At 39.5% G+C, this 26,710-nt stretch overlaps 1 protein-coding gene across 1 annotated transcript in view; it reads right to left on the bottom strand.

Moving 5' to 3' along the window:
* Window positions 1-26,710, bottom strand: part of LOC124798989 (dynein axonemal heavy chain 10) — a 1,080,466-nt gene that overhangs the window by 434,465 nt on the left and 619,291 nt on the right. The window contains exon 32 of the mRNA XM_047262526.1: window positions 11,297-11,440. Within this exon, the coding sequence (XP_047118482.1) occupies window positions 11,297-11,440 (144 nt within the window). The remainder of the gene's footprint in view (window positions 1-11,296; window positions 11,441-26,710) is intronic.

The raw sequence follows: 26,710 nt of genomic DNA, 5'->3' as shown, positions 1-26,710 counted from the left end.
GCTTGCATTCAACATTCTGTCAGTTACAACAGTTAGTAATGTACAAGCATTTTACATTTGCAATGGGTTATCTCACACTTACATTAACTTATGGTCTTGTAATGTAAATCACTTAAATAAACCTAAACAAATGTATTCCCAAAATTTCATTGTTCTATATTAATTATTTTTTGGGGTTGCAATTCTTTTCTGTCAGTGTTCATATAGATAAGTGATAGATATCAATAGGAAAATTCTCTTGAGAAAACTACAAAATGAGTGGCCAGTACTTGTGCAGTACTTATATCAGGTGCTGAAATTTCAGTATTGCCATTTGACATATTTAAATTTAGTAATTCCTTGCCCTGAAATGAAAGGAAAGGTTAGGACAGTGGAGAAGGACACTCAGAAGGTAGGATGAGAGGGAGAAATCTGTTGAGACAACAAGGGGAAACAAAGATATATGCAAGTACTCAAGTTGTGAGTGCACTGAAATATCTCTTGATAAGTGGAAAATTCAGACACTTCCACAAGAACATCACAGTTCTTGTAATATCCTTTGCTCCAGAAAAAGAAAGAAACAAGTTCTAAATATTTTCTTGAATCCTTTGATGAAAATTTGAATACCTAAAAATTGTTCTTATACAACCATGCCATAAAAGCATATTATTGATTCTTTATGGAGTTGGTTGAGGTTCTAACTCACTTTGTAGCTTATATTAATTTAATGATTTGGGAATGCAGAGATTTCTACTATGTTGTCAGTGCTTTCAGAATGAACATAAAAAATGTGATATGGGGGCTGAAAAATTACATGAAATATTATTGTTTGTTCAGATCACTGGTGGCTATTATTGTTGCCTGTAGCCACACTGAAGCACTGCATTATATATTTATATTTCTTTTACAGAACAACATACAACAGCTGAAAAGTACAGAAGGCTTATTTCTATCTTAGTGCAAGTCAATATTGTAAACAGACATATGTAAACTATGATAAATATGGCACATAACATCTCCAAATTATATTCTGTGAATAATTAGATATTCTACATTAAAGTCAAGGGAAAGCTCGGGCCTAGATCTGAAACATACAACATGCAGAGAATAGAAAGGACCCAAAATTCATGTGTTTTTATGTATTTCCTTGGGAAATTCCTGTCACTGTGATGACACTTCTAATTTAAAAATCCTCTGCATGAAGATAGTTCGCAGCTGTTGTGCTATCACACCACCATGGATACTTATAATCTTCAATAGATAAGCTCTAGTGTTACATTTTAACACTATTATCATGATTTACTACAGAAAAGACACTGTGCTTCAAGTCTGCAACTAAGAATAAATGTGGATAGTATTTTCTTAATTTCTGTGCTTATGTCTATCTCCATTATGATAATTAGCTGCAAACACTTTTTAATGGATCAGAGTGAGGTGATGTAATGATTAAGACACTGGACACATCTTCAGAAGAGGTGGGTTTAAAATATCCATCCGATCTCCCAGTTTGGATTTACTACTGTTACCATAAACTTGATTAAGGGCAATGCTGGGGAGGTTCATTTGAAGTGTACTTTGAAATATTCAAACCACAGAAATAGAAATTATTAATATTGACTTAGGGCTATCTGATCATTCTTATAATTCCAACTATACCTATGAAAGAAAGGAATGTACTTCTTTCTTATAAAAGAAATTTTTCTGCAGAAAATTATGTTAGTTTTGTTGGTAGTCTAAGTAATGAATCCTGGTCTGGCGTGCTTAAACAGTTGACCACTAACAATGCTTATGATGTTTTCTCTTCACTATTCATGTCCAATTTTGAAATGTGTTTTCACAAAGGACTTTAAAAATGCTCAATTCTCAAATTGAAAGATCCATAGATCCTCAGTTTATAGAATATGTAAAGTCTTATAGGAAAATATATCAAAAGATAACTGCAAAGGCAAAGCTTCTTAGAAATTATGACATAACAAGAATGTTGCTTTGGATTGTTACGCCAAAGAATTTTACACTAGACTCTTTCTTTACCAAGTCGTTGCCCATGTATAATTTAATTTCATTATTCAAACTACTTTTGTTAAACTCCATCAAACATGTTTTACTGGTGTTTACATTTACGTGGCTTTCATTAAAAAACTGAACAATTTCTTTTGTCACATTATTACACTCGGCCTCTAGTTCATTACATGATTCCTTTTTACATACAATGGACGTGTCATCGGCATACAGAACAATTTTTGAATTTATAGTACAGTATTTAATATCATTTATATAGATCAAGAACAGAAGGGAGCCCAACACCGAGCCTTGGGGCACGCCATGTTTTATGCAAGTGATCTCTGATTTGCAGACATCACTTTCCATTGTAAGTAGAACAAACTGTTTTCTATTGCTCTTATAACACATTGTTAGGACATAAGCAGCGCCTCTAATGCCCATGTTCCATAGCTTGTCTAATAGGATGTTAACATTCACACAATCAAAGGCTTTTTCCAGGTCTAGGTATACACATGCCACATGTTCCTTGCTTTCGATACCCCCTAATGCCTCTTCAATTAGTTGAGCAGCTGCAGTGCTAGTTGATTTACCTTTTAGGAATCCATTTTGATTTTTGAACATCCGGTTGTGTTTGTTAAGAAAGTTTATAATCCTGTTGTATATAACTTTCTCAACTATTTTGGAAAAGACAGGAAGGATTGAGACTGGTCTGTAGTTTTCTATTTTGTTGTTGTCACCTTTCTTAAGAATGGGTGTTACCTGTGATACTTTTAGTCTGTCTCGAAAGGTGCCTGATTCTATTATATTGTTGACTGCTGCCAACAGAGGTACAGAGACATTTTGGCTACAGGCTTTTAAAACATTAGTATTTAGGCCATCATGCCCAGCTGAATTAGAGGGTTTTAGAGAGCTAATGATGCCCATTATTTCTGCACAGTTTGTGGGGGCTATATACATGGTCACATGTATTGCCTTTAAAACTGTAGTGCATGTTTTTATGTTTGTCATTTATGGCTTTGCCTACGGAAGAAAAATATTCATTAAAAATATTTGCAATTTCCAGTAGGTCTTTTATGAGCATGCCATTGTGGTTAATAGTAAAGTCCATACAGGATTTGTCATTGCAGGTTCTAAAACTGTTTATGACTGCCCAGATGCCAGCAGTTACGTTGTGTGAGTTTTGAAGCTTATTTGCAACATAGTTGCTCCTGGTCTGTGTGAGTAAGTCCTTATAGTGTGCTTGATATATTTTGAAGGCTTCCTTTAGCTCAGGAATCTCTCTATTATTCAGCATTGCACTGTGGAGTAGTTTCAATTTTTTCCTCACTTCAGTGACATTACTATTTACCTAAATATTTTTGTTTATATTTTTTGTTTGTTTCACTTTTGTGATTACAACTGGGCATGTGGTATCAAAGCAGTAATGGAAAGTCAGCAGCAAAGCTATCATATGAAAAGCTATTATTTTCAAACCATTATATTTGTGCTAGCATGCAGTTTAGTCTATTTATGTTGTCATTATACACTATTCTTTTAGTTACAAACTGTTGCTTTGTGGTGACAGTGGGGACCTCATGGAGCTCCAATTTAAGCTGTACTGCATGGTGATCTGAGATGGCTAGTTTTAAAACCGATGCACTGTGGGATATGTGGGTCATGTTTGTTATTATGTTGTCAAGACATGTTTTACTATTGCCAATTCCTCTAGTGGGTTCCCAAATGAGTGGGGTCAGGCTAAATTCATCACACAGACGATGTAACTTTTTGGTGCTGACATCATTTGTTAATAAATCTATATTTATATCCCCTGTAACTATAATATTTACGTGACCATTTGGCCCAGAAAATGTTGTGTCTATAAATACAAGAAAGTCAGAAAGATTTACAAAAAAGGTATCTGTATTTGCTGCAGGTGGCCTGTAAACACCAATAACTGTTATGTTATCTCTACCCCATTTTAGGTTTATTCCAGCAAATTCTGAGACTCCTTCCAAGCAGAAGGCACTCACATAAATAACATTAAAATTACTTTCATTTACAGTGAAAATTGCTACACCTCCCCCAGACTTGTCTTTTCTACTGAAGGCTGTGCAGAATTTCATACACAGTGGTTGACTAATGCTAATCAGAGCTTCAGTGTACCAATGTTCAGTTACAACTAATATATTGGGTTTATCAATCCTTGAAACTACATCTAGATCATTATGCTTATTTCTAAGACTACCAAGATTCTGGTGTATGATTTTAAGGCTGAGTTTTACCTGCTGGACCTTAGAGGATAATTTTGGACTAGCAATGAGGCCAGCAGGCTTTACAAGTTTCCCTGGCTTGCCAGCAATGGCTGGTGTTGTGGCAGATTTTGTTGAGGTGGGTTGTACCACCCCATGGCAATGGACTTCTTTCATCACTTTGTGAATAATGTCACTTGACTTCCTCAATAATTTTGCTACTAACAATCTTTTTGCCCCTTTTGTTCATGTGCAGTCCATGAGATGTGTGCAGCTCCCTTTCTAGATAGCTGACATCTACTAGAGACACATTATGAAATTTACTACATAGAGCTTTAATCCTGTCATTCGTTTTATGAACTTCCCGGTTCACAATAGACTTTTTCATAAGATCATGCCTCTGTGGAATGTTGGTAACAATTGTTTTAGTGTCATTTAACTTACCCAGTACCATTTTCATATGTCTAATTGCATCACTTGCTTGATTTGTTCCTACATCATATGAACCTCCCATAATAACGACACAGCCATTGGATGAGAAGGAATCACAATCCTGCATGCACAGCTTCACCACAGCAGAAAGAGGGGCTCCAGGCTGGTTGTGGCCACAGCCTTCTGAGTAATAATCAATGCGGCTTTTGAACAGGTAGAAGTATTGAAGAGTGATAAATTATTACAGTGATGAAAAAGTTAGTAATCTGGATAACCACAATAGTGTTGCTGGAATTAATTTAGATCTTACAGTTTTCACATGGTTAGTCATGAAATCCTTTTAAATAAGTTGGATACAATGGGAATAAAAGGAACAGAAAACAAGTGAGTTCAATCATATTAGCAAAACAGATTACAGGTTGTGGAGCTCACATCAGCTCATCCTAATTATAAAATCAGATTAGTATCTGATGCAAGGAAAGTCAAAATGGGTGTACCCAGGGTAGTGTGTTAGGCTCACTTCTGTTCCTTATTTATATAAATGGTATACATATATCAGCCACTGCCGCCATGACCACAGTGTCTGCAGACAACACTAGTGAATAGTGAGTGAGAATCACTGTACACTACAACTCATAAAGTTCTTGCATTCATGGTTCAGTGCCAATAGGCTGACCCTGACTGTGAAGAAAACAAACTGTATACAATCTGACAATATTATGAAAAGGATAGTTGCTAATCACTGTATAACAGAGGTGCTGAGTCACAGCTATTCACAACAAAAAGACTGTCAGAAAGTAAGCTCTCTGCCAACATGGCCTTCATAGGAAATACACACATACACTCATGCTAATGCAACTCACACACACTCGTGTGTGTGAACTACATTTGTGAGAATGTGTGTGTGTGGCCAACATGGCCTTCATAGGAAATACACACATACACTCATGCTAATGCAACTCACACACACTCGTGTGTGTGAACTGCATTTGTGAGAATATGTGTGTGTGTGTGTGTGTGTGTGTGTGTGTGTGTGTGTGTATCTGCAACTCAGTGTCTCTGCTATATGGTGAGTAGAAACTAAGCTTTTCATAATATTGTCACATTCCATCCTGGAATTTCCTATACAGGGTGCTTTTTTGCACCATGTATGAACTCTAGGGATTGATTGATGAGAGGATATGGAACAAAAAAGGTCTAAGGAACTTATGTCCAGAAATGCATGATTTCCATTCTAGAGACCATTTACCCAGTCATTCTTTGCTACAGAGACTGTGGTCTAATATGCACTGTACCATGCAGCCACAGATACAGCATGCATGGTTTCCTCCTAGATGATACTACTGTTCTTCATATGTCATGATGTAGTGCCCTCTCATGCCATAGTAACTGGTAATGTTGTGTCTGATTCACTTCTCTTGCTGACTCACCTTGTAGTGGATGTGATACAGCATTGTACATTTGGTTCCATATTCAAATCGAGATCTTGCTGACATGGTGTTTCCATACGGAAAGCTAAATGGCAAAGGATAGCAAGGTTGCCTCAGGAGACCTACCCCCACTGACAACAACCACAGCATTCACTGTTTGCAACAGTGTTTCACCATTTGTCTCAGACAGGCTCATTTCAGGAAGTAGGAAATAATGAAGGATGTACCAGAAATGTTTGGACACCAGACTTGGAGGAAAATATGATTAACACTGTGGATAGTGAACAGTGTGAAATACCAGGCAGTTGACCCATCGTTACAGGGTAAGCCAGACAAATGGGTGAAACTTTCTCCATGACAGTTGTTACTACCCTTATCACTTACAGTGTGTTTAGAGCTTACTAGCGACATGCTTTCCACATGAGGGCAGTTTTGTCGCCAGCTTCTTCACCAAGCAACCATAATTCTGGGATTTTTGTCATCCATCCTATTCATATATGAGGTCACCTTTACATAGTGTGGGCTGTCCAACTTTCATAACAGTCATCTGTCAGATAGTATGCAGACCCCCATGGTATGGTGACAGTGAATTATCAGCATTGGTGCAGCCAGAATGTTTGGGATTGGATAATTGGCAACTGAATTTTGAGACCAGTCTTCCTTCCATAACACCTAACAGACAGGAACTATCAGTGTTTCTTGTGGGTGACTTTGCCTCTCCTGCTGGAAGAAGTTCAAAGGGTTATGTGGCTACTACACGATAGTGCTCCAGCCCACTTTGCCATTAACATCTATATGCATCTCAGTCATGTTTTCCTCGGTTGATAGATTGGATGAGGGGTCCAATTCCATGGCCTGCTAATTCACTGGATCTCAAGCCATGTGATTTCTGTTTACAGGGCCATGTTAAAAGTATTATGAATGCAGAGCCCATTCCAGAAGTGGAGACACTGGAGCAGGATATTCATGCTGCCTTTGACACTCTTCAGATGCAGCATGGCCGATGTGAGTGTGAGAGACAGAACATGTTACAGCATGTACATGCATGCACTGAGGCATATGGAAACCATTTTCAAGACATACTCTAACTGTAGCTGCTTGCTGCAGTGTGTATTAGACCACAGTCTCTGTAATAATGTACGGTTGAACAAATCATCTCTAGCATGAAAATCATGCATTACCGGTCATAAGTTCGTTAGACTGTTTTTCTTCCATATCCTCTCATCGCTCAATCCCTAGAGTTTGTACACGGTGGAAAAAATCACCCTGTATGGAATTTGGGAAAGTGGGTCAAAACCATGATTTCCATATGACACTGGATGGGAACAAGTCGGAAATGTTATGATGCATAAAGATTTTAGGAATGTATGTTGACAAAGACTTAAACTGGAAAGACTGTGTGCATAATCCCTCACAGAAACTCAGTTCTGCATGTTTTGCTCTGATAATTATTTCTCAAGTTTTCTACACAGAAAGTGTTAGGATGTCTTATTTTGGTTAGCTTATGGAATGGTTCTTTGGGGTAAAATTAATGGTCCATTAAATGAAATGTTTACATTAAGGAAAAGGGCTATTCAAATCTTGTCATATAGCTTGGCTAGGGCTCACTGCAAGTTGCTAGTGTTTACTTACTGTTCCTTTCTTGTTCATATACAGATACATTGATGACAAGAGTGAGACTTGATGAACTGCTAATCAACTCCAATTACCTCAGTTATAATACTCATAACTGGTGGGTCCCTCAATGTAGAACAAGTTAGAACAATGTGAGCCACTTTAGTGCCAATCTTTATAACATGCTGCCAATATACATAAAGAGATTGGAAACAGAAACAGCTTTTAGATCAGTGTTAAAATAATTTCTTCTTGAAGTGTTCCTGCAGTGTAAATGATTATGTTAGCTCATAGGATTACTAGACACTCATTCATTGTTGGGTTCTTATGATTCTGTTAACTAATGTATCGTAAGAGCTGTGTTTGCATTTGAAATAATGTTTCTGCTGTTGGCTTTCTGAACAATTTCCACTGTTACAGACACACTACAACACATCTCTGTTGTAAACGTATGTGGTGCTATCCTATTTTGATAGTTACAGCGTCAGCAGGTTTTTGTGTGCTAATACTTTATACCTTTTAGCAGTGCTGTATGTGTGTCCTTGTTTTTTATTTTTTGAGGCGTGTTTTAAATCAAAGTTCCAGGTTTACCTACATCATTGATAGAATTATTGTGTATTTTATACTTTTCTACAGTTTTTTTATTATTTAGTCATTAGTTTCACTTTTTCAGTAAAGACTTTATTTTCAGAATTTCTTATTAACTCCTTTCTTTATGGGCATGTTGCACTGATAATGTAGATGATGTATTTTGTCCCCCTTACAACTATGCATGAAGTGAGGTGGCTGCTTCAGTCTTAATGTACTGGATTTACATTGGGGAGGACTGGGTTTTATTCCCTGTCTGGGCATCCTGACTTGGGTTTTCCATGGTTGCCACCTGTCTCTAAGGTGAATACTGGGATTATTCCTTTGATTAGGCAATGACCAATTTCCTGCCCTATCCTCATCTTATCCTATCCTATTTTGTTAATGTTTTACATAAGCATATTGCACCCAAAGACTCAATATCGTCGTACACTAGAAGTTACTCTAGGTATTATGTATGGACACTACTATGCCACAAAAACCAAGAAATTTCATCTAGGTGAAATATGTACCAAGAGCAATAGCAGTCAAGTAATTGGAAAATCATTTATTTTCTGCTAACAAAAGCTCTGCCACAAGACCAGGTCAGCAGTCAAAGAAAGAATAACAGGGAGTAAATGCATATAAAAACTCACTGCTTTTGAAGGTAACAGCAGAGATAAGGTGGTGTCCAGTGGTAAAAACATTTATGAGAGGTCAATGTAACTGAGTTAAATAAAGTCACAGTAAAACCAAGCAAAAAACAAAATACACACAAATGATAGTACAGGGCAATAGAGAAAGGAATAAGCAACTAAGCAGGCAAATCAGAGTCATAATTTAAAAATAAAAATAAGAACAAATAAAACAGTGTACAATGCTGCCACCAAAATTTCTGATTACTTTTCCAGTTATATAAAATGTCTGACAGAGAGCAATGTTTAATTTGAAAACAAACTGAAAAAGTTTCTCCCAGACAACCCCTCCTATTCTGTAGAAGAATTCCTAACTTTGAAATGTGTAAAAGGTGATGAGTAGGAATTATTATTATATCACAAAACAACTACTAAAAAAATAAAAACAATAAAGAAAAAGTGTCAGGTGTGAGTAGGACTCATCCACTGAGGGCTCTATACAGACGTAATTATGTGTGTAGACAGTTCATCCATCCTGGAAATCAAGAATCTTGACTATTTTTGCCTGATATCAACAATGATAATTACAGGATATCTGTTCCTGTTTTTCCAAGACTTTTGAGCCTGTTTTAATTTCAAGTTTGAAATCTGATAACAAATGACAAAAGAAACATGTTTTCTTGTGATATAACTACAAATTAACAACTTCAGATTTTCCCCTTTACTTTCACTGTGGAACCTTTTTTTCTTACCACATGGTTTGACTCTAAACCAATGGGAAATAACCTATAGGTTTTAATGTTGAATTGAAGAGTATCAAAAAATATTAAATATATGGCCATATCTTTTGATTGCCTTGACTTAGATCTAGTGTTTACTACACTGCCAAGGGAAGAGAGATGTTAGTATGTGACATAAATTTCAAGTTGATGTGTGTACCAATTCCTGAGAAAAAAGGGTTCTTAGCAGATGGATGGACAGACAGACAATCTGATGACAAATGATGACCCTTTTTTGTTAACATATTAAAAATTTTCAGATTCTTTCTCTTTGGTTGTACTGTGAAACCTCGCTTCTTGACTAATTTCATTATTCTAGACCAACAAGACATACCCTATGGGTTTCAATGAGTGAGTCTGTGAGAATCATATGTGACATAAATGGCCATAACTTTTGGTTGCATTGACTTAGAAGCTGCCAAGAGAATATAGACCTTAGTATGTTAACATAAATTTCGGCTTTACATCTTAACAAATGGACAGGAGACAGACAGTCTGACAACAAATGACAGACAAATTTGTTTTTCATGTGAAACAATTATAAAGTTACTATTTTCACATTTTTTGTTTTATTGTGAAACATTGCTTCTTGCCAAAGTCAATGATTCTAGGTCAATGAGAAGTACCTTATGGGTACTGATAAGTTGGTTTGCGAGTAACAAGATATGTGGCACAAATGGCTACATCTTTTAATTGCCTTGACTTAGAATCTTCAATTTATACACTACCAAGGGGCCAAAGACCATAGTAAGTGACATAAATTTCAACTTGATACATCTACCCATTCCTACAAAAAAAAGGTTTTTTAAGATTCAGATGGACAGACAGACAACAAAGTGATCCAAAGGGTTTCATTTTTATTGAATGAGGTATGGAACCATTAATATATGAATGAGAAGCATGTAGCCATATTTACAAAGAATGTGTAATGCGAATGTAATGGAAACACACAAAAGAGGAATGCCATTAATCTTTTGTATTGTGATTTTCCTTAATCTTCTAAGAATATTTACACACTTTATCAAGTATTGCTTTGAGGTGTGAGACTAGGTGTTGCAATGGTGACTTTATTGATATTGTGATTATTGCTTTGTATAACTATGTGCTCTTAACATAGGGCAAGTCACCTGTATATGAGTGTTTGTGAGAGAGTATATGTATGTGTGCCTCATCAGTGCTTCCCTCTTCCCCCCCCCCCCCCCCCCGCCCCCCCCCCCCTCCCCGCGCAGGAAATGAGATTTTTCTGTGGTTGAACCAGTCTTAAAACTATGGCAGTTTCGGTCAGCAACATAAACTGTTCATTTTAGGGAAATTAAATGTTGTACATATCTGAGTACTGTACACATCATCACCTTAACTCAGGTATATGTCAAAGTTTAACAAAGGAAAATAATAAACTGAAGTAGAAATGAAACCGATGTTCACTGAACAAATGCTAGGTATCATGTTTTTGCAAAAGATATGTATTATTCTAATATTAGAGCAATGATTGGGAAGAAACTTATGAAACATGATCATGGCAAATACTGCTTAAGGAATTCAACAATATATTTTTTGTATTCCATAAAAATGTAAAAATTAGCAAGTAATGAAAGCTTTAAAATTAATAGTTCTTTAAAATTAATACTAACCTTCTTCAGCTACCTGTGCAGCTGTAAACAAGAATACAGTAGGTTTCTTCTCCACTCCTAAAAGATAGTACAGCTGTTTTAGGTCTTCTTTGAAGCTTGTTTCATTGTAGCCTCTGCTCAGTGTGATCATAAAAACATCACAACCTAAAACAGCAAGATTTATTGAAGCACTGTTTCTGACAACAAAATCATCAAAGTCTAATGTGTTTGTCACATACAACAACAATTCACATAGTGAGTAACTGTTCAATACATCAAACTTATTACTATGAACCAGGCTCTTATCTGCATTGATGTCCAGGCTTCGTATCTACTGTGAAATAAAAAGCATTCCACTGTACCATATATTAGTGTTTCATCGAATGAAATTTGTAAATGACGCATGAGATGAATGACTCTCTAAATGACTCTGTCCATGCTGTAGTTAGATCAGTCTCATCTTCAGAGTATCTATGGGAGTGATAGGTGGGGTGCTATAGGATGGAGTCTTCACTTGATACTGTCTTTGAAAATTCATAAGTAGGCTTCCATAAAGTGGTTAACATCTTTCTTCAAGAGTATGTCATTTCAGGTATTTCTGTATTTCTCTGATACTTTTCCATAAGTCAGTTAAACCTGTGCCCACTTATACTGCCCTTCTTTAGATTCAATATCATCTACTAGTACTATTTTTTATGGCCACACACAACTGATCAATATTATAAGATGGGATTTATGTCTGTCCTGTATGCAGTCACTTTTGTACATTGGCTGCATTTACCTGTACCCAAACTATGAGCCAAAGTCTGCCATCTATTTCACCTATTATTCAATTGATGTAATCATTGCATTTAATATCACCACAAATTATTACAAGCAGATGTTAGTATGAGTTAACCAGTTCCAATTGTTGTTCAATGCTATTGTAGTCATGTTGTTGTTGTTGTGGTCTTCAGTGCTGAGACTGGTTTGATGCAGCTTTCCCTGCTACTCTATCCTGTGCAAGATTCTTCCTCTCTCAGTACATCCTGCAGCCTACATCCTTCTGAATCTGCTTAGTGTATTCATCTCTTGGTCTCCCTCTACAATTTTTACCCTCCACGCTGCCCTCGAATACTAAATTGGTGATCTCTTGATGCCTCAGAGCGTGTCCTATCAGCCAATCCCTTCTTCTAGTCAAGTTGTGTCACAAAATCCTCTTCTCCCCAATCCTATTCAATACCTCCTCATTAGTTATGTGATCTACCCATCTAATCTTCAGCATTCTTCTGTAGCACCACATTTCGAAAGCTTCTATTTTCTTCTTGTCCAAACTGTTTATCGTCCATGTTTCACTTCCATACATGGCTACACTCCACACAAATCCTTTCAGAAACGACTTCCTGACACTTAAATCTATACTCGATGTTAACAAATTTCTCTTCTTCAAAAACGCTTTCCTTGCCATTGCAAGTCTATGTTTTATATCCTCTCTGGGTTGACCATCATCAGTTATTTTGCTCCCCAAACAGCAAAACTCCTTTACTACTTTAAGTGTCTCATTTCCTAATCTAATTCCCTCAGCATCACCGACTTAATTTGACTACATTCCATTATCCTCGTTTTGCTTTTGTTGATGCTCATCTTATATCCTTCTTTCAACACACTGTCCATTCCATTCAACTGCTCTTCCAAGTCCTTTGCTGTCTCTGACAGAATTACAATGTCATCGGCGAACCTCAAAGTTTTTTTATTTCTTCTCCATGGATTTTAATACCTACCCTGAATTTTTCTTATGTTTCCTTTACTGCTTGCCCAATATACAGATTAAATAACATTGGGGAGAGGCTACAACCCTGTCTCACTCCCTTCCCAACCACTGCTTCCCTTTCATGTCCCTTGACTCTTATAACTGCCATCTGGTTTCTGTACAAATTGTAAATAGCCTTTCGCTCCCTGTATTTTACCCCTGCCACCTTCAGAATTTGAAAGAGAGTATTCCAATCAACATTGTCAAAAGCTTTCTCTAAGTCTACAAATGCTGGAAATGTAGGTTTGCCTTTCCTTAATCTAGCTTCTAAGATAAGTCGTAGGGTCAGTATTGCCTCACGTGTTCCCATATTTCTATGGAATCCAAATTGATCTTCCCCAAGGTCAGCTTCTACCAGTTTTTCCATTCATTTGTAAAGAATTCGTGTTAGTACTTTGCAGCTGTGACTTATTAAACTGATTGTTCGGTAGTTTTCACATCTGTCAATGCCTGCTTTCTTTGGAATTGGAATTATTATATTCTTCTTGAAGTCTGCGGGTATTTCGTCTGTCTCATACATTTTGCTTACCAGATGGTAGAGTTTTGTCAGGACTGGCTCTCCCAAGGCTGTCAGTAGGTCTAATGGAATGTTGTCTATTCCCGGGGCCTTATTTCGACTTAGGTCTTTCAGTGCTCTGTTAAACTCTTCACGCAGTATCAAATCTCCCATTTCATCATCGTCTACATCCTCTTCCCCTTCTATAACATTGCCCTCAAGTATATCGCCTTTGTATAGTCCACCTTTCTGCTTTCCCTTCTTTGCTTAGAACTGGGTTTCCATCTCCGCTCTTGATATTCATACAAGTGGTTCTCCTTTCTCCAAAGGTCTCTTTAATTTTCCTGTGGGCAGTATTTATCTTACCCCTAATGAGATAAGCCTCTACATCCTTACATTTGTCCTCTAGCCATGCCTGCTTAGCCATTTTGCACTTCCTGTTGATCTCATTTTTGAGACGTTTGTATTCCTTTTTGCCTGCTTCACTTACTGCATTTTTATATTTTCTCCTTTCATCAATTAAATTCAGTATTTCTTCTGTCACCCAAGGATTTCTACTAGCCCTCGTCTTTTTACCTACTTGATCCACTGCTCCCTTCACTACTTCATCCCTCAAAGCTACCTATTCTTCTTATACTGTATTTCTTTCCCCCATTCTTGTCAATTGTTCCCTTATGCTCTTCCTGAAACTCTGTACAACCTCTGGTTTTAGTCAATTTATCCAGGTCCCATCTTCTTAAACTCCCACCTTTTTTTGCAGTTTCTTCAGTTTTAATCTACAGTTCATAACCAATAGAGTGTGGTCAGAGTCCACATCTGCCCCTGGAAATGTCTTACAATTTAAAACCTGCTTCCTAAATCTCTGTCTTACCATTATATAATCTATCTGAAACCTGTCAGTATCTACAGGCTTCTTCCATGTATACAACCTTCTTTTAAGTTTCTTGAACCAAGTGTTACCTGTTCAAAATTCTACCAGGCGGCTTCCTCTTTCATTTCTTACCCCCAATCCATATTCACCTACTACATTTCCTTCTCTTCCTTTTCCTACTATCGAGTTCCAGTTACCCATTCCTATTAAATTTTCGTCTCCCTCCACTATCTGAAGAATTTATTTTATCTCATCATACATTTCTTCAATTTCTTCATCATCTGCAGAGCTAGTTGGCATATAGACTTGTACTACTGTCGTAGGCGTGGGCTTCGTGTCTATCTTGGCCACAATAATTCATTCACTATGTTGTTTGTAGTAGCTTACCCGAACTCCTATTTTTTTATTCATTATTAAACCCACTCCTGCATTACCCCTATTTGATTTGTATTTATAACCCTGTATTCACCTGACCAAAAGTCTTGTTCCTCCTGACACCGAACTTCGCTAATTCCCACTATATCTAACTTTAACCTATCCATTTCCCTTTTTAAATTTTCTAATCTACCTGCTCGATTAAGGGATCTGACATTCCACGCTCCAATCTGTAGAACGCCAGTTTTCTTTCTCCTGATGACGACATCCTCCTGAGTAGTCCCTGCCCAGAGATCTGAATGGGGGACTATTTTACTTCTGGAATACTTTACCCAAGAGGACACCATCATCATTTATCCATACAGTAAAGCTGCATGCTCTCGGGAAAAATTACGGCCGTAGTTTCCCCTTGCTTTCAGCTGTTTGCAGTACCAGCACAGCAAGGCTGTCATAAGATACATATTCATTTGTTTTGATAAGGACAGTTTTGCAAGTCTGAATTACTGAAGCAAGTTGCCAATCTTTGCATCATTTTGAAATATTATACAGACCTGGCCAATTGTTTGTACAGCCTTTTTAGATAGTACTAAATTATAAATAACTGCATTATATGCACATTGACTGAGGTTACAATTATCATTAACTGCCAGGTCATTAAGCTACATCATAAACAGCAAGGGCCCAACACATTTCCCTACGTCATGCCTGGTTACTCTCCAACCAAGATAACATGCTGTATCATTCCTATTAAGAAATCCTCAATCCATTCATAAATTTCACTTGATATCCAATTTGATCATACTTTCAAGAGTAAGTGTATGTATGATACTGAGTCAAATGCATTTCAGAACTCAAGAAATACTGACTCTATCTGACTGCCTTGATCACTGCCTCCAGGATGTTATGTGAGAAAAACAAAAGTTGGGTTTGCATGAGCAAAGTTTTTGTAATTCTTACGAATTGGCATGAAGGAGGTCATTCTTTTCAAGATACCTCACTATGTTTGAGATCAGAATATGTTCTATGATTCTATACAGGTAGACGTTAAGAATATTGGATGATAGTTTTTTGAATCATTGCTATTCTTCTCTAAAGAGTCTGACTTGAGCTTTCTTCCAACCACAAAGCTAAGGTGCTCTCTCTCTCTCTCTCTCTCTCTCTCTCTCTCTCTCTCTCTCTCTCACACACACACACACACACTCAATGTGTGTGTGTGTGTGTGTGTGTGTGTGTGTGTGTGTGTGTGTGTCTGTGTGTCTGTGTGTGTGTGTATGTGTGATATGTGTGTGTGTGTGTGAGAGAGAGAGAGAGAGAGAGAGAGAGAGAGAGAGAGAGAGAGAGTGTGTGTACATGGAGGCTAGTATATGGGCTAACTCACATGAAAATTCTGTTCAGAATTTAACAGTGATTCCATGGGATCGTGTGGCATTGTTCAGTTGCTGTTATTTCTGCTATTTCTTGATTTCACTGACATTAATATTTGTTACACTTATTTTTGCAGTAATACAAGAATTACTCAGGGGCAGTGCAACAGGATCTTCCTTTCTAAAGGAACTTTTGAAAATGGAGTAAAGCATTCCCACTGATACTTTGCTACCCTCAATTTAGGTGCATATATTATATGTCTTCAACTTAAGATCCCCTAACAGTCTTAACATTTGACCTGACTTTATTTAGGTTTTATGAGAGATCTTTCAATGTTGTTCTGCTAGGGTACTCACTGAAGGCTTCGTGTATTGCCTTTTGATAGTCAAACATATTTCTTTAGCACCTTTCTATTGACATCCAATTTTTTTTGTTACACCTATTATACAGTAGTCATTGTTTCTTTACAATCTTTTCACTGAAACAGTGTATCATGGCTGGTCTCTCCCAATGTGAATTGGTGTGCTAAGGAAAATGTACAGGGTGGTCAGAAACAGTCTGAAAAAGTTGTAAGGGTGCTCCAGGGTAGGTTGTCATGAGAAAGAACAGTTATGAAAAATATTCAGTAATTGTTCCCTTGTCTGAGTTAATTAGCATTGAAGTTAGACAATCAAGCTGTTGCACACAAAAATTCAAGCTGCTCACCAAATACAATTAGTGTCAGTTGTTCTCACAGTGTAAATGATAGCACACAAGACTTCTCAACCTTTGACTGAGGTTTGATTAATCCTATCATCCCATGTCCAATTTATGTCTCACACTCTTGTTCAGTTTTAGTAAACCAAATGAAGAACACGTTTGGCAACACCTTCTCTCCTGGGACACTGGAATCTGCACATGCAGCAGTCTGACTGGTTAACTTCAATGCTAATTAACTTGGAAACAGCACAATCTGCTGATTTTATAACAATTATTTCACAGCACAGCTTACCCTGCAACAAACATACAAGCTTTTCAGACTGTTTCTATCACAATATACATCCATTGCTCGTTCAGTTTTTTTGTACACTGTTGCCACAATTTTTCTACATTCTCTTACTCAGAGATAATGAATTCAAGTTCTTTCTTGGGGTATGACTTTACTAATTCGTTACCTATTTTACTAAACATGTATATCTTGTTATTAGTTTCAGCTGCTCTTTTTCTACTTTTGTGATTGTTGTTGCTACAACTTATGATAAAGCAAGCTGGAATCTCTTTACTTTCTCTCTTGTTTTGCTATCAGCCTCCTTAAATCTTAAATTCATTTTATTTTCATTTTTGCCTAATTACAATTAACATGAAAGAGTATAACCTGCATTTCCATAAAAGAGAAAGGTTGGTGCTCAGTCTTACGAAATATAGCACCAGGTCTCATTTTGTGCTTAGTTTTGTGTGTGTAATTAATTTCCTGATTCATTTTGACCATTCCTAGTTAATACTTTTGTAATACGGTGAAATAAGTAATTGTTCCATCACTTAAATTCTATTGTTGACTTATAAACAAATATAAATTCTGTACCAATTAAAAACATATGGAAGAAGAACTACTAGGATTCTTAAAGTATTTATTTGACTCTATTCAAAAACATATTAGCAAAGCCAGCTCTTTAATTAGTTCCAAAATAATTACCAGGTTTGTCAAAAGTATTGTTTGTATAACTTTATCTGTTAATTTCATTATTTAAACAAATAGTTTAGTTTAACCATTGTGGTAGAAGTAACTGTTATAAAGAAGAATTTTTTCTATCTATTCAGTTAATTGAATTTGTTATAATTTAATTGTAATTTCTGTAACTTAAACATTTACCAATGTATAGTTTCAGTGCCTATTATTATAAGGATACATAAAGGACTGATTTTTGGTCCCAAGACAGTCAGTCCACAGCCAATTTTCAGATGTGAAACTTGTATTGGTTAGATTAACAACAATGCATCAACTTAACTGTGTAATATGTGTAACACACATAGACCATGTGTTAGAAAAATTAAGGACAATGTCTAAAAACAAAGATGATGTAACTTACCAAGCGAAAGTGTTGGCATGTTGATAGACACACAAACAAACACAAACACACAAACAAAATTCAAGCTTTCGCAACCAACGGTTGCTTCATCAGGAAAGAGGGAAGGAGAGGGAAAGACGAAAGGATCTGGGTTTTAAGGGAGAGGGTAAGGAGTCATTCCAATCCCGGGACCGGAAAGACTTACCTTAGGGGGAAAAAAGGATAGGTATACACTCGCACACACACACATGCGGATGGATATGTGTGTGTGTGCAAGTGTATACCTGTCCTTTTTTCCCCCTAAGGTAAGTCTTTCCGGTCCCGGGATTGGAATGACTCCTTACCCTCTCCCTTAAAACCCAGATCCTTTCGTCTTTCCCTCTCCTTCCCTCTTTCCTGACGAAGCAACCGTTGGTTGCAAAAGCTTGAATTTTGTGTGTGTGTTTGTGTTTGTATGTGTGTCTATCAACATGCCAACGCTTTTGCTTGGTAAGTTACATCATCTTTGATTTTAGATACATTTTTCCCACGTTGAATGTTTCCCTCTAATATATTCATATCATTAATAAGGACAATGTCTGTTTAAGTTACTTGAAAAATTGTGTCACATGTACCGTATTATTCTGCAAGAACTGTGTGGTTACTTTTTACTGCTCATAGATGTTCCACAGCAAACTATTGTCTGCTGATGTTGCCTGCAATCTATTAATGAGGCTTATCAACATTTGCCAAGAGTGAACTGGCCATATAATTGCGTAATATTGGAGGGTTGTGAACTGTGAAAGTAAAGAACTGTGAAATAAAATTGTGCAACTGTTGGCTACATTATTTACAGTAGTCAGTGTTGAATTTCCACCCCCCCCCCCCCCACCCCCACCCCCCTCCCCCATTTTTCAGTCAGTATAACAATGCAGTATGTGAACACTGAGTACTATCAACAAAGAAATAAAGCAGGCAAACATCACATATGGAGCCCTTTCAGGCGAGGAATATTGTATTTAGACATGATAAACAAGGAATCAAATCTTTGAACAGTGAACAGTGCTGTTTGAATGGAGTGACTGAATTTAAAGGTTGTGTGGCACCAATATTATCAAGAACAATGACAGTGAAAATTGATTATATTATTCCAACAGTTTGATTGCGCGTGAATAAGTAATGCAGTAAGAAGCATCAATAACATTGCATAACAACAGAAGATTGTTGGCTGAGGTTATGGAGGCAGCCTTTACAAATGTAGCAATATGGAAACAAGCTTGTCAGAGTAGCCATTATGAAGAGAAGGCATGGCAGCCATTGGCATGGCAGTTGGAGCCAAGCCACCTGATGTAAACAAGCGGGTTTAGGACAAGTGGGAGTAATCGCAGCAGCAGCAGGAGATGAGTGAATAAAAATAAGGTAATTCATATCTAAAACCATTTTATATTAAGTGATACATAACAAGACAGTGTGATAGGAGAGAATGGACAACAGGGGAGTGATGTGATTGATGGGAAAGCTGTAAAGGTTAAGTTTTTAAATGAAGAAAAAGACTTAATGGGGTCTAATTTGGTAGACAATAGTGGTTATAAATCAGACATGAATGTAATTTTGAATGACACGGACAAAAGTCATATTGTACATGAGATGATAAAAGCCTCATCTACATTGTTTCATGATGTGAGCGAAATGGATGAAAACAGTACTGAATTTTATAACCTTTAATCACCAATAATTGCGTGGATATTCGGGCACACTCACTTAGAAACAATAGCTGGTTACATGATAACAACTCAGTATATCTTATTCGACTGCCGTCATTGTGACATGCAGCCAGTGCTGTGCATAGCTAGGTGGCGCTCCCGTGCTCAGCCAAGTTGCAGAGCGCCTCTATCGCCGTTTGCGCGTACTGGCGTGGCGGCACTGTTAAATGTCGTGGCACTGTCACAACACTTTTCCCCCCTTGAAAAAAACCACTCACTTCCTTGGAGACATGGACAGTGTGGAGACATCCATGGCCTCTTGTGAGGCCCCAAGGCGATCCCGCGGAGAGACACGAGAGTATGGTTGAAAATGTCCAGGACGGAAGCTCGTGCATGGAACGTGCCTCCTGGACGAGATGATGGGTGAAAACTCCGGAGCAGCATCCACAGGTGTCGTGGACCTGGGGGTGTGCTCCAGCGAGATTGGTCCTGGAGAAGGCGGCGTCACGACTGGGGCTGGTTCCGGCGTACTCGGAAGCGGTAGCGACGTCGGCTGCATCAACACGTACGGTAGATCGGCAGCAGTGACAGGACTGGCTTCTCGGGCTGGTGGAGGCGAAGGAAGGGGCGGTGGCACCGGCGTGGCCACCACTCGTGGGCGCATCTGGTCATAATGGCGAACAACCATGCCGTCGTCCGTACGTATTTCACAAAGCCGGCGGCCGCGAAGAGCCTTGAACACCCCTGGAATCCATTTAGGGCGAGGTCCATACCCTCATGCCCACACGTCGGCACCCATCGAGTATTTTCCCGCAATAGAGGACACAGCACAAGGCCTGACAGGGTGAAGCAGGTGCAGTAGAGTGCGCGGTTGGCAGCCATGCAAGTGTTCAACAGGGCTGCGATCACCCAGAGGCGTGAAGCGATAAGAACTCAGAAATTGCAGCAGAGCATCATCTGTGGAAAAATCACTAAGGAATTTTTTCATCTGGCTTTTGAAAGTGCGGACAAGGCGCTCGACCTCCCCATTCGATTGCGGATGGAAGGGCAGTGCTGTAACATGATGAATCCCGTGTCCAGTACAAAAATCACGGAAGGCCTGCGAAGAGAACTGAGGGCCATTGTCCGTGACGATCGTGGATGGAAGATCTTCTAGCGCAAAGATTTTGGACAAAGCCAGCGTCGTCACCGCAGTGGTGGGCGACGGACATTGAACAACAAACGGAAACTTCGAGAAGGCGTCAATCAACAGTAGCCAATAAGTACCGAGGAAGGGGCAGGCAAAGTCAGCGTGCACCTGTTCCCATGGCTGCGCCAGATCAGGCCATGGAGAGGGCATTGTACGAGATGCAGCCAGTTGTTGAGCACACTGACCACACGCAGCAACCATGTGGGCGATGTCCGAATCAATACCGGGCCAATAAACGTGCCTGCGGGCCAAGGACTTAGTCCGAGAAATAGCCCAATGGCCTTCATGCAACAGTTTGAGAACATCTTTGCGAAGAGAGGCTGGCACCACGACCCGTGGAGATGCGCCATCCGTGGCCAGAAGAACAACACCATCACGAACAGACAGACGAAGGCGCAAGGCATGGTAGTTGCAAAGGGGATCCGATGCCTGGCCTTGGGTCCTGCCCGGCCAACCCCGTTGAACAAAACCGATCACCTGACGCAGGACTGGGTCCCGCGCAGTAGCCGACGTGACCTGCGAACCTGTAAGTGGAAAACCCTCGACCGCACGACGTTCTTCCTCATCAATGTGGAAACAGAGTAGTTCATCACGATCGAAAACCGAGTCAGGGCCCATCGGCAGTCGCGACAATGTGTAAGCGTTGGCGTGCTGGGCCATGGGGCAATAGTGAATCTCATAGTGAAAACGAGACAAGTATAAGGCCCAAGGTTGCAGGTGGTGAGCTGCCTTATCCGGAAGCGACACCGATGGGCTGAACAGAGAGACCAGCGGCTTGTGGTCGGTGTTGAGGTGAAACTTAGAAGCATACAAAAAAACACTGAACTTTTTTAGAGCATAACTGATAGCGAGCGCCTCCTTTTCGATTTGAGAGTAACGCCGCTGCGCATCATTGAGGGTCTTGGAAGCATAGGCGATAGGTCGTTCCAACCCATCCTCATACCGATGGGCGAGAGCAGCCCCTAGGCCATACTGTGACACGTCAGTCGCCAGAACCAAGTGCTGACCCGGACAGAATGTGGCAAGACAAGGTGCCGATTGCAAATCAGCCTTCAGGCGGACAAAAGCCTGCTCACACTCGTCGGACCAACAGAAAGGGACGTTTTTGTGTAACAGCTGATGCAGAGGATGAGCTACCGCTGCCGCAGATGGAATGAATTTGTGATAATAAGCAATCTTGCCTAGAAACGCCTGAAGTTCCTTGACCGTAGACAGCCTGGGTAGAGCGTTAATGGCCGCAACGTGCTGACGTAGAGGATGTATACCCTCACGGGACAAGTGGAAACCAAGATACACAATGGAGGGTTGGAAGAACTGTGACTTGTCCAGATTGCACCTCAACCCAGCCGAATGCAAAACCCAAAACAGTGAATGCAAATTGCGAAGGTGCTCCTCAGTGGAGGCCCCCGTGACAACAATGTCATCCAGATAGTTTATGCAGATGGGAACGGAAGCCATGAGCTGTTCAAAAAACCGTTGAAAAATGGCCGGCGTGCTAGCGACGCCAAATGGTAACCCAGAAGGAGTGTTGATGACGAGAAATTCCTTGGAAGAAGCATCCAATGGCAACTGATGGTACGCCTCCGATAAGTCAAGTTTGGAAAAGAACTGGCCCCCAGCGAGCTTGGTAAATAACTCCTCAGGACGGGGAAGAGGATAAGTGTCAATGAGGCTCTGAGCGTTGACAGTGGCTTTAAAATCACCACACAATTGCAGACTCCCGTTTGGTTTAGAAACCACCACGATTGGCGATGCCCATTCGCTGGAGGTAACAGGAAGGAGAATCCCTGAAGCTGTTAACCTGTCTATCTCAGCCTTGACAGGTGCACGCAACGCCACCAGAATAGGGCGTGCCCAGAAAAACTTAGGGCGAGCTGTAGGTTTAAGAGTAATGTGGGCTTCAAAATCCTTGGCACTACCCAGACCAGCAGAGAACATGGACGAAAATTCAGAACACAATTCATCCAGCTGTTGATACGGAATAGCCTCAGATATGAGGTGCACATCATCATCAATGGAGAACCCGAACAACTGGAAAGCATCGTAACCGAACAGGTTTTCAGTGCCCGCATGATCCACCACATAAAACGTGAGGGCACTAACAACAGACTTGTAGGCAGTAGAAGCATCAAACTGGCCAATGATAGGAATTTTCTATTTATTATAAGTTCTCAGATTTTGCGTAACTGGAGACAAGGGAGGGCAGCCCAAGTCCAAATTCGTGCGAGAATTAATGAGAGTTACTGCAGAGCCAGTGTCCACTTGCATGCGAATGTCTTTATCCAGAACACTAACAGTAACAAACAACTTATTTGTTTGAGAAAGCACACAGTTAACATCCATGTCCGATGCTTCGTCCTCGTCGACAGAACGAACCTGCTTCTGTGGTTGATGTTCTCGCTGCGAGCGTTGTGGCCCAACGCGACATTGTTTACGTGAGTGAACCGCCACCACATCTTCATTCTCCTGTGAAACAGGCAAATTGTCCGTGTCAAAAGTTGACTGTACAGCGTCTACATCACACCACACATCTATTTGCGCACCAGCAGCGTGAGACACTTCAAAGGATTGAGCGATGCTTAGAACTTCCAACAACGATGGGTTTGGCAGTTGTAGGGCATGTTGCCGCACTTCTTTATCAGGAGCAAGCCGTAGAATAGCATCCCTAACCATTGAATCAGCATAAGACTCATGATGAGTGTCCATGACAAACTGACATTTCCTACTCAGACCGTGTAGTTCCACCGCCCAAGCCCAGTAAGATTGATGGGGCTGTTTACGGCACCGGTAGAACGCCACGCGAGCGGCAATGACGTGGGTGTTTTTTCGGTAATAGTTAGACAATAAGTCACATATTTCTTGGAAGGACAGAGAGGCAGGTTCCCACAGAGGGGCTAACTGAGATAGCAGCTGACAGATCCGTGGGGAAATCGAAGATAGAAATAACGACTTACACATAGGAGCGTCGACATCGCCGAAAGCCAAGAAGTGTTGCCGCAAACGCTTCTCATAATCCTCCCAGTCTTCAGCGGCCTCGTCGTAAGGAGGGAATGGAGGTGGAGAAGAGGAAGACAGACGATGAGTAAGCGACGTCAACAATGCCTGAATAGCAGCCGTCAGCTTTGTTTGTTGTTCAATGAGTGCTTGCATAAGCTGTTCCATGTCTGCCCCGTCACGGACACACAAATCCACAACGCAGTGAAAATATCCGACCTCGTCGGCATAAAGTGTTATAACCTTTAATCACCAATAATTGCGTGGAAATTCAAGCACACTCACTTAGAAACAATAGCTGGTTACATGATAACAACTCAGTATCTCTTATTCGAGTGCCGTCATTGTGACATGCAGCCGGCGCCGTTCGTAGCTAGGTGGCCCTCCCGCGCTCAGCCGAGTTGTGGAGCACCTCTATCGCCGTTTGCGCGTACTGTTGTGGCGGCACTGTTAAATGTCGTGGCACTGTCACAACACTGAAGCAGGCGAAATCATTAAGGCTAAGGAGGAAGAATCTAGTAGCAAAAGTCAGCAAAGGCAAAAGTTTATGGCAGATGGACAATTGGAAGCAATGTTAAGGTAAATTATGAGTAGTTAGTGAATGAAAGAAGAGATTAGTAGAGTGGAAAATGGTATGAAAAAAAGACATTAGTAGTATGAAAAAAGACATTAGTATGGTGGAAAATAAAACTGACAGCAATAAAACAGACATGGCCAGCTTGAAGGATGAACTGAAGAAAGAAATTAAAAAGGAAATTAAGGTAGTGAGCTCTTATCTTTCATAATTAAATAAGTAGGTTGAGGTGGTAGTGAAAGATTGTGATGAAAAGATAAAGAAAGTAGTACAGAATACTAATGTGAAAATAACATTAATGAGTAGTAAACGTGCAGAAGAGAGAAATAAACTTTTTTATGACCGTAGTCGGAGGGTGGAGGCCTCTGAGAAACAGTTTAAAGATGAAATCAAAGCAGCTGGGACTTTTGTGCTGAAAATAGGATAAAACTTGAGAACCAAATCTATCAGATTAAAAATGATTTAGAAACAGAGGTAGAAACCAAGTGTTGTAGTGGTAGAGGAAAAACTGGTAAAAGTAAATAAAAATGTAGATTCAAAATTGGCTGAAATGGAGAAGAGGTACAAAATCTAAAGCATAGAGTTTGTAGTGCCCCAAACAGTCTTTCATTTGTTAGTTGATAGAAATTTAATTCTCTTGAATCATATGCGGAAGTGCATCTTTTGGATCTCATTGTTGTTGTTGTTGTTGTTGTTGTGGTCTTCAGTCCTGAGACTGGTTTGATGCAGCTCTCCATGCTACTCTATCCTGTGCAAGCTTTTTCATCTCCCACTACCTACTGCAACCTACATCCTTCTGAATCTGCTTAGTGTATTCATCTCTTGGTCTCCCTCTACGATTTTTACCCTCCACGCTGCCCTCCAATACTAAATTGGTGATCCCTTGATGCCTCAGAACATGTCCTACCAACCGATCCCTTCTTCTGGTCAAGTTGTGCCACAAACTTCTCTTCTCCCCAATCCTATTCAATACTTCCTCATTAGTTATGTGATCTACCCATCTAATCTTCAGCATTCTTCTGTAGCACCACATTTCGAAAGCTTCTATTCTCTTCTTGTCCAAACTATTTATCGTCCATGTTTCACTTCCATACATGGCTACGCTCCATACGAATACTTTCAGAAATGACTTCCTGACACTTAAATCTATACTCGATGTTAACAAATTTCTCTTCTTCAGAAACGCTTTCCTTGCCATTGCCAGCCTACATTTTATATCCTCTCTACTTCGACCATCATCAGTTATTTTGCTCCCCAAATAGCAAAACTCCTTTACTACTTTAAGTGCCTCATTTCCTAATCTAATTCCCTCAGCATCACCCGACTTGATTAGACTACATTCCATTATCCTTGTTTTGCTTTTGTTGATGTTCATCTTATATCCTCCTTTCAAGACACTGTCCATTCCATTCAACTGCTCTTCCAAGTCCTTTGCTGTCTCTGACAGAATTACAATGTCATCGGCGAACCTCAAAGTTTTTATTTCTTCTCCATGAATTTTAATACCTACTCCGAATTTTTCTTTTGTTTCCTTTACTGCTTGCTCAATATACAGATTGAACAACATCGGGGAGAGGCTACAACCCTGTCTTACTCCCTTCCCAACCACTGCTTCCCTTTCATGTCCCTCGACTCTTATAACTGCCATCTGGTTTCTGTACAAATTGTAAATAGCCTTTCGCTCCCTGTATTTTACCCCTGCCACCTTTAGAATTTGAAAGAGAGTATTCCAATCAACATTGTCAAAAGCTTTCTCCAAGTCTACAAATGCTAGAAACGTAGGTTTGCCTTTCCTTAATCTTTCTTCTAAGATAAGTCGTAAGGTCAGTATTGCCTCACGTGTTCCAGTGTTTCTACGGAATCCAAACTGATCTTCCCCGAGGTTGGCTTCTACTAGTTTTTCCATTCGTCTGTAAAGAATTCGTGTTAGTATTTTGCAGCTGTGACTTATTAAGCTGATAGTTCGGTAATTTTCACATCTGTCAACACCTGCTTTCTTTGGGATTGGAATTATTATATTCTTCTTGAAGTCTGAGGGTATTTCGCCTGTTTCAT

Source organism: Schistocerca piceifrons, chromosome 5 (genome assembly GCF_021461385.2).
Source record: "Schistocerca piceifrons isolate TAMUIC-IGC-003096 chromosome 5, iqSchPice1.1, whole genome shotgun sequence".
Taxonomy (NCBI): Eukaryota; Metazoa; Arthropoda; class Insecta; order Orthoptera; family Acrididae; genus Schistocerca; species Schistocerca piceifrons.
The sequence above is the reverse complement of the archived record's forward strand: the minus strand, read 5'-3'. Positions and strand labels throughout refer to the sequence as shown.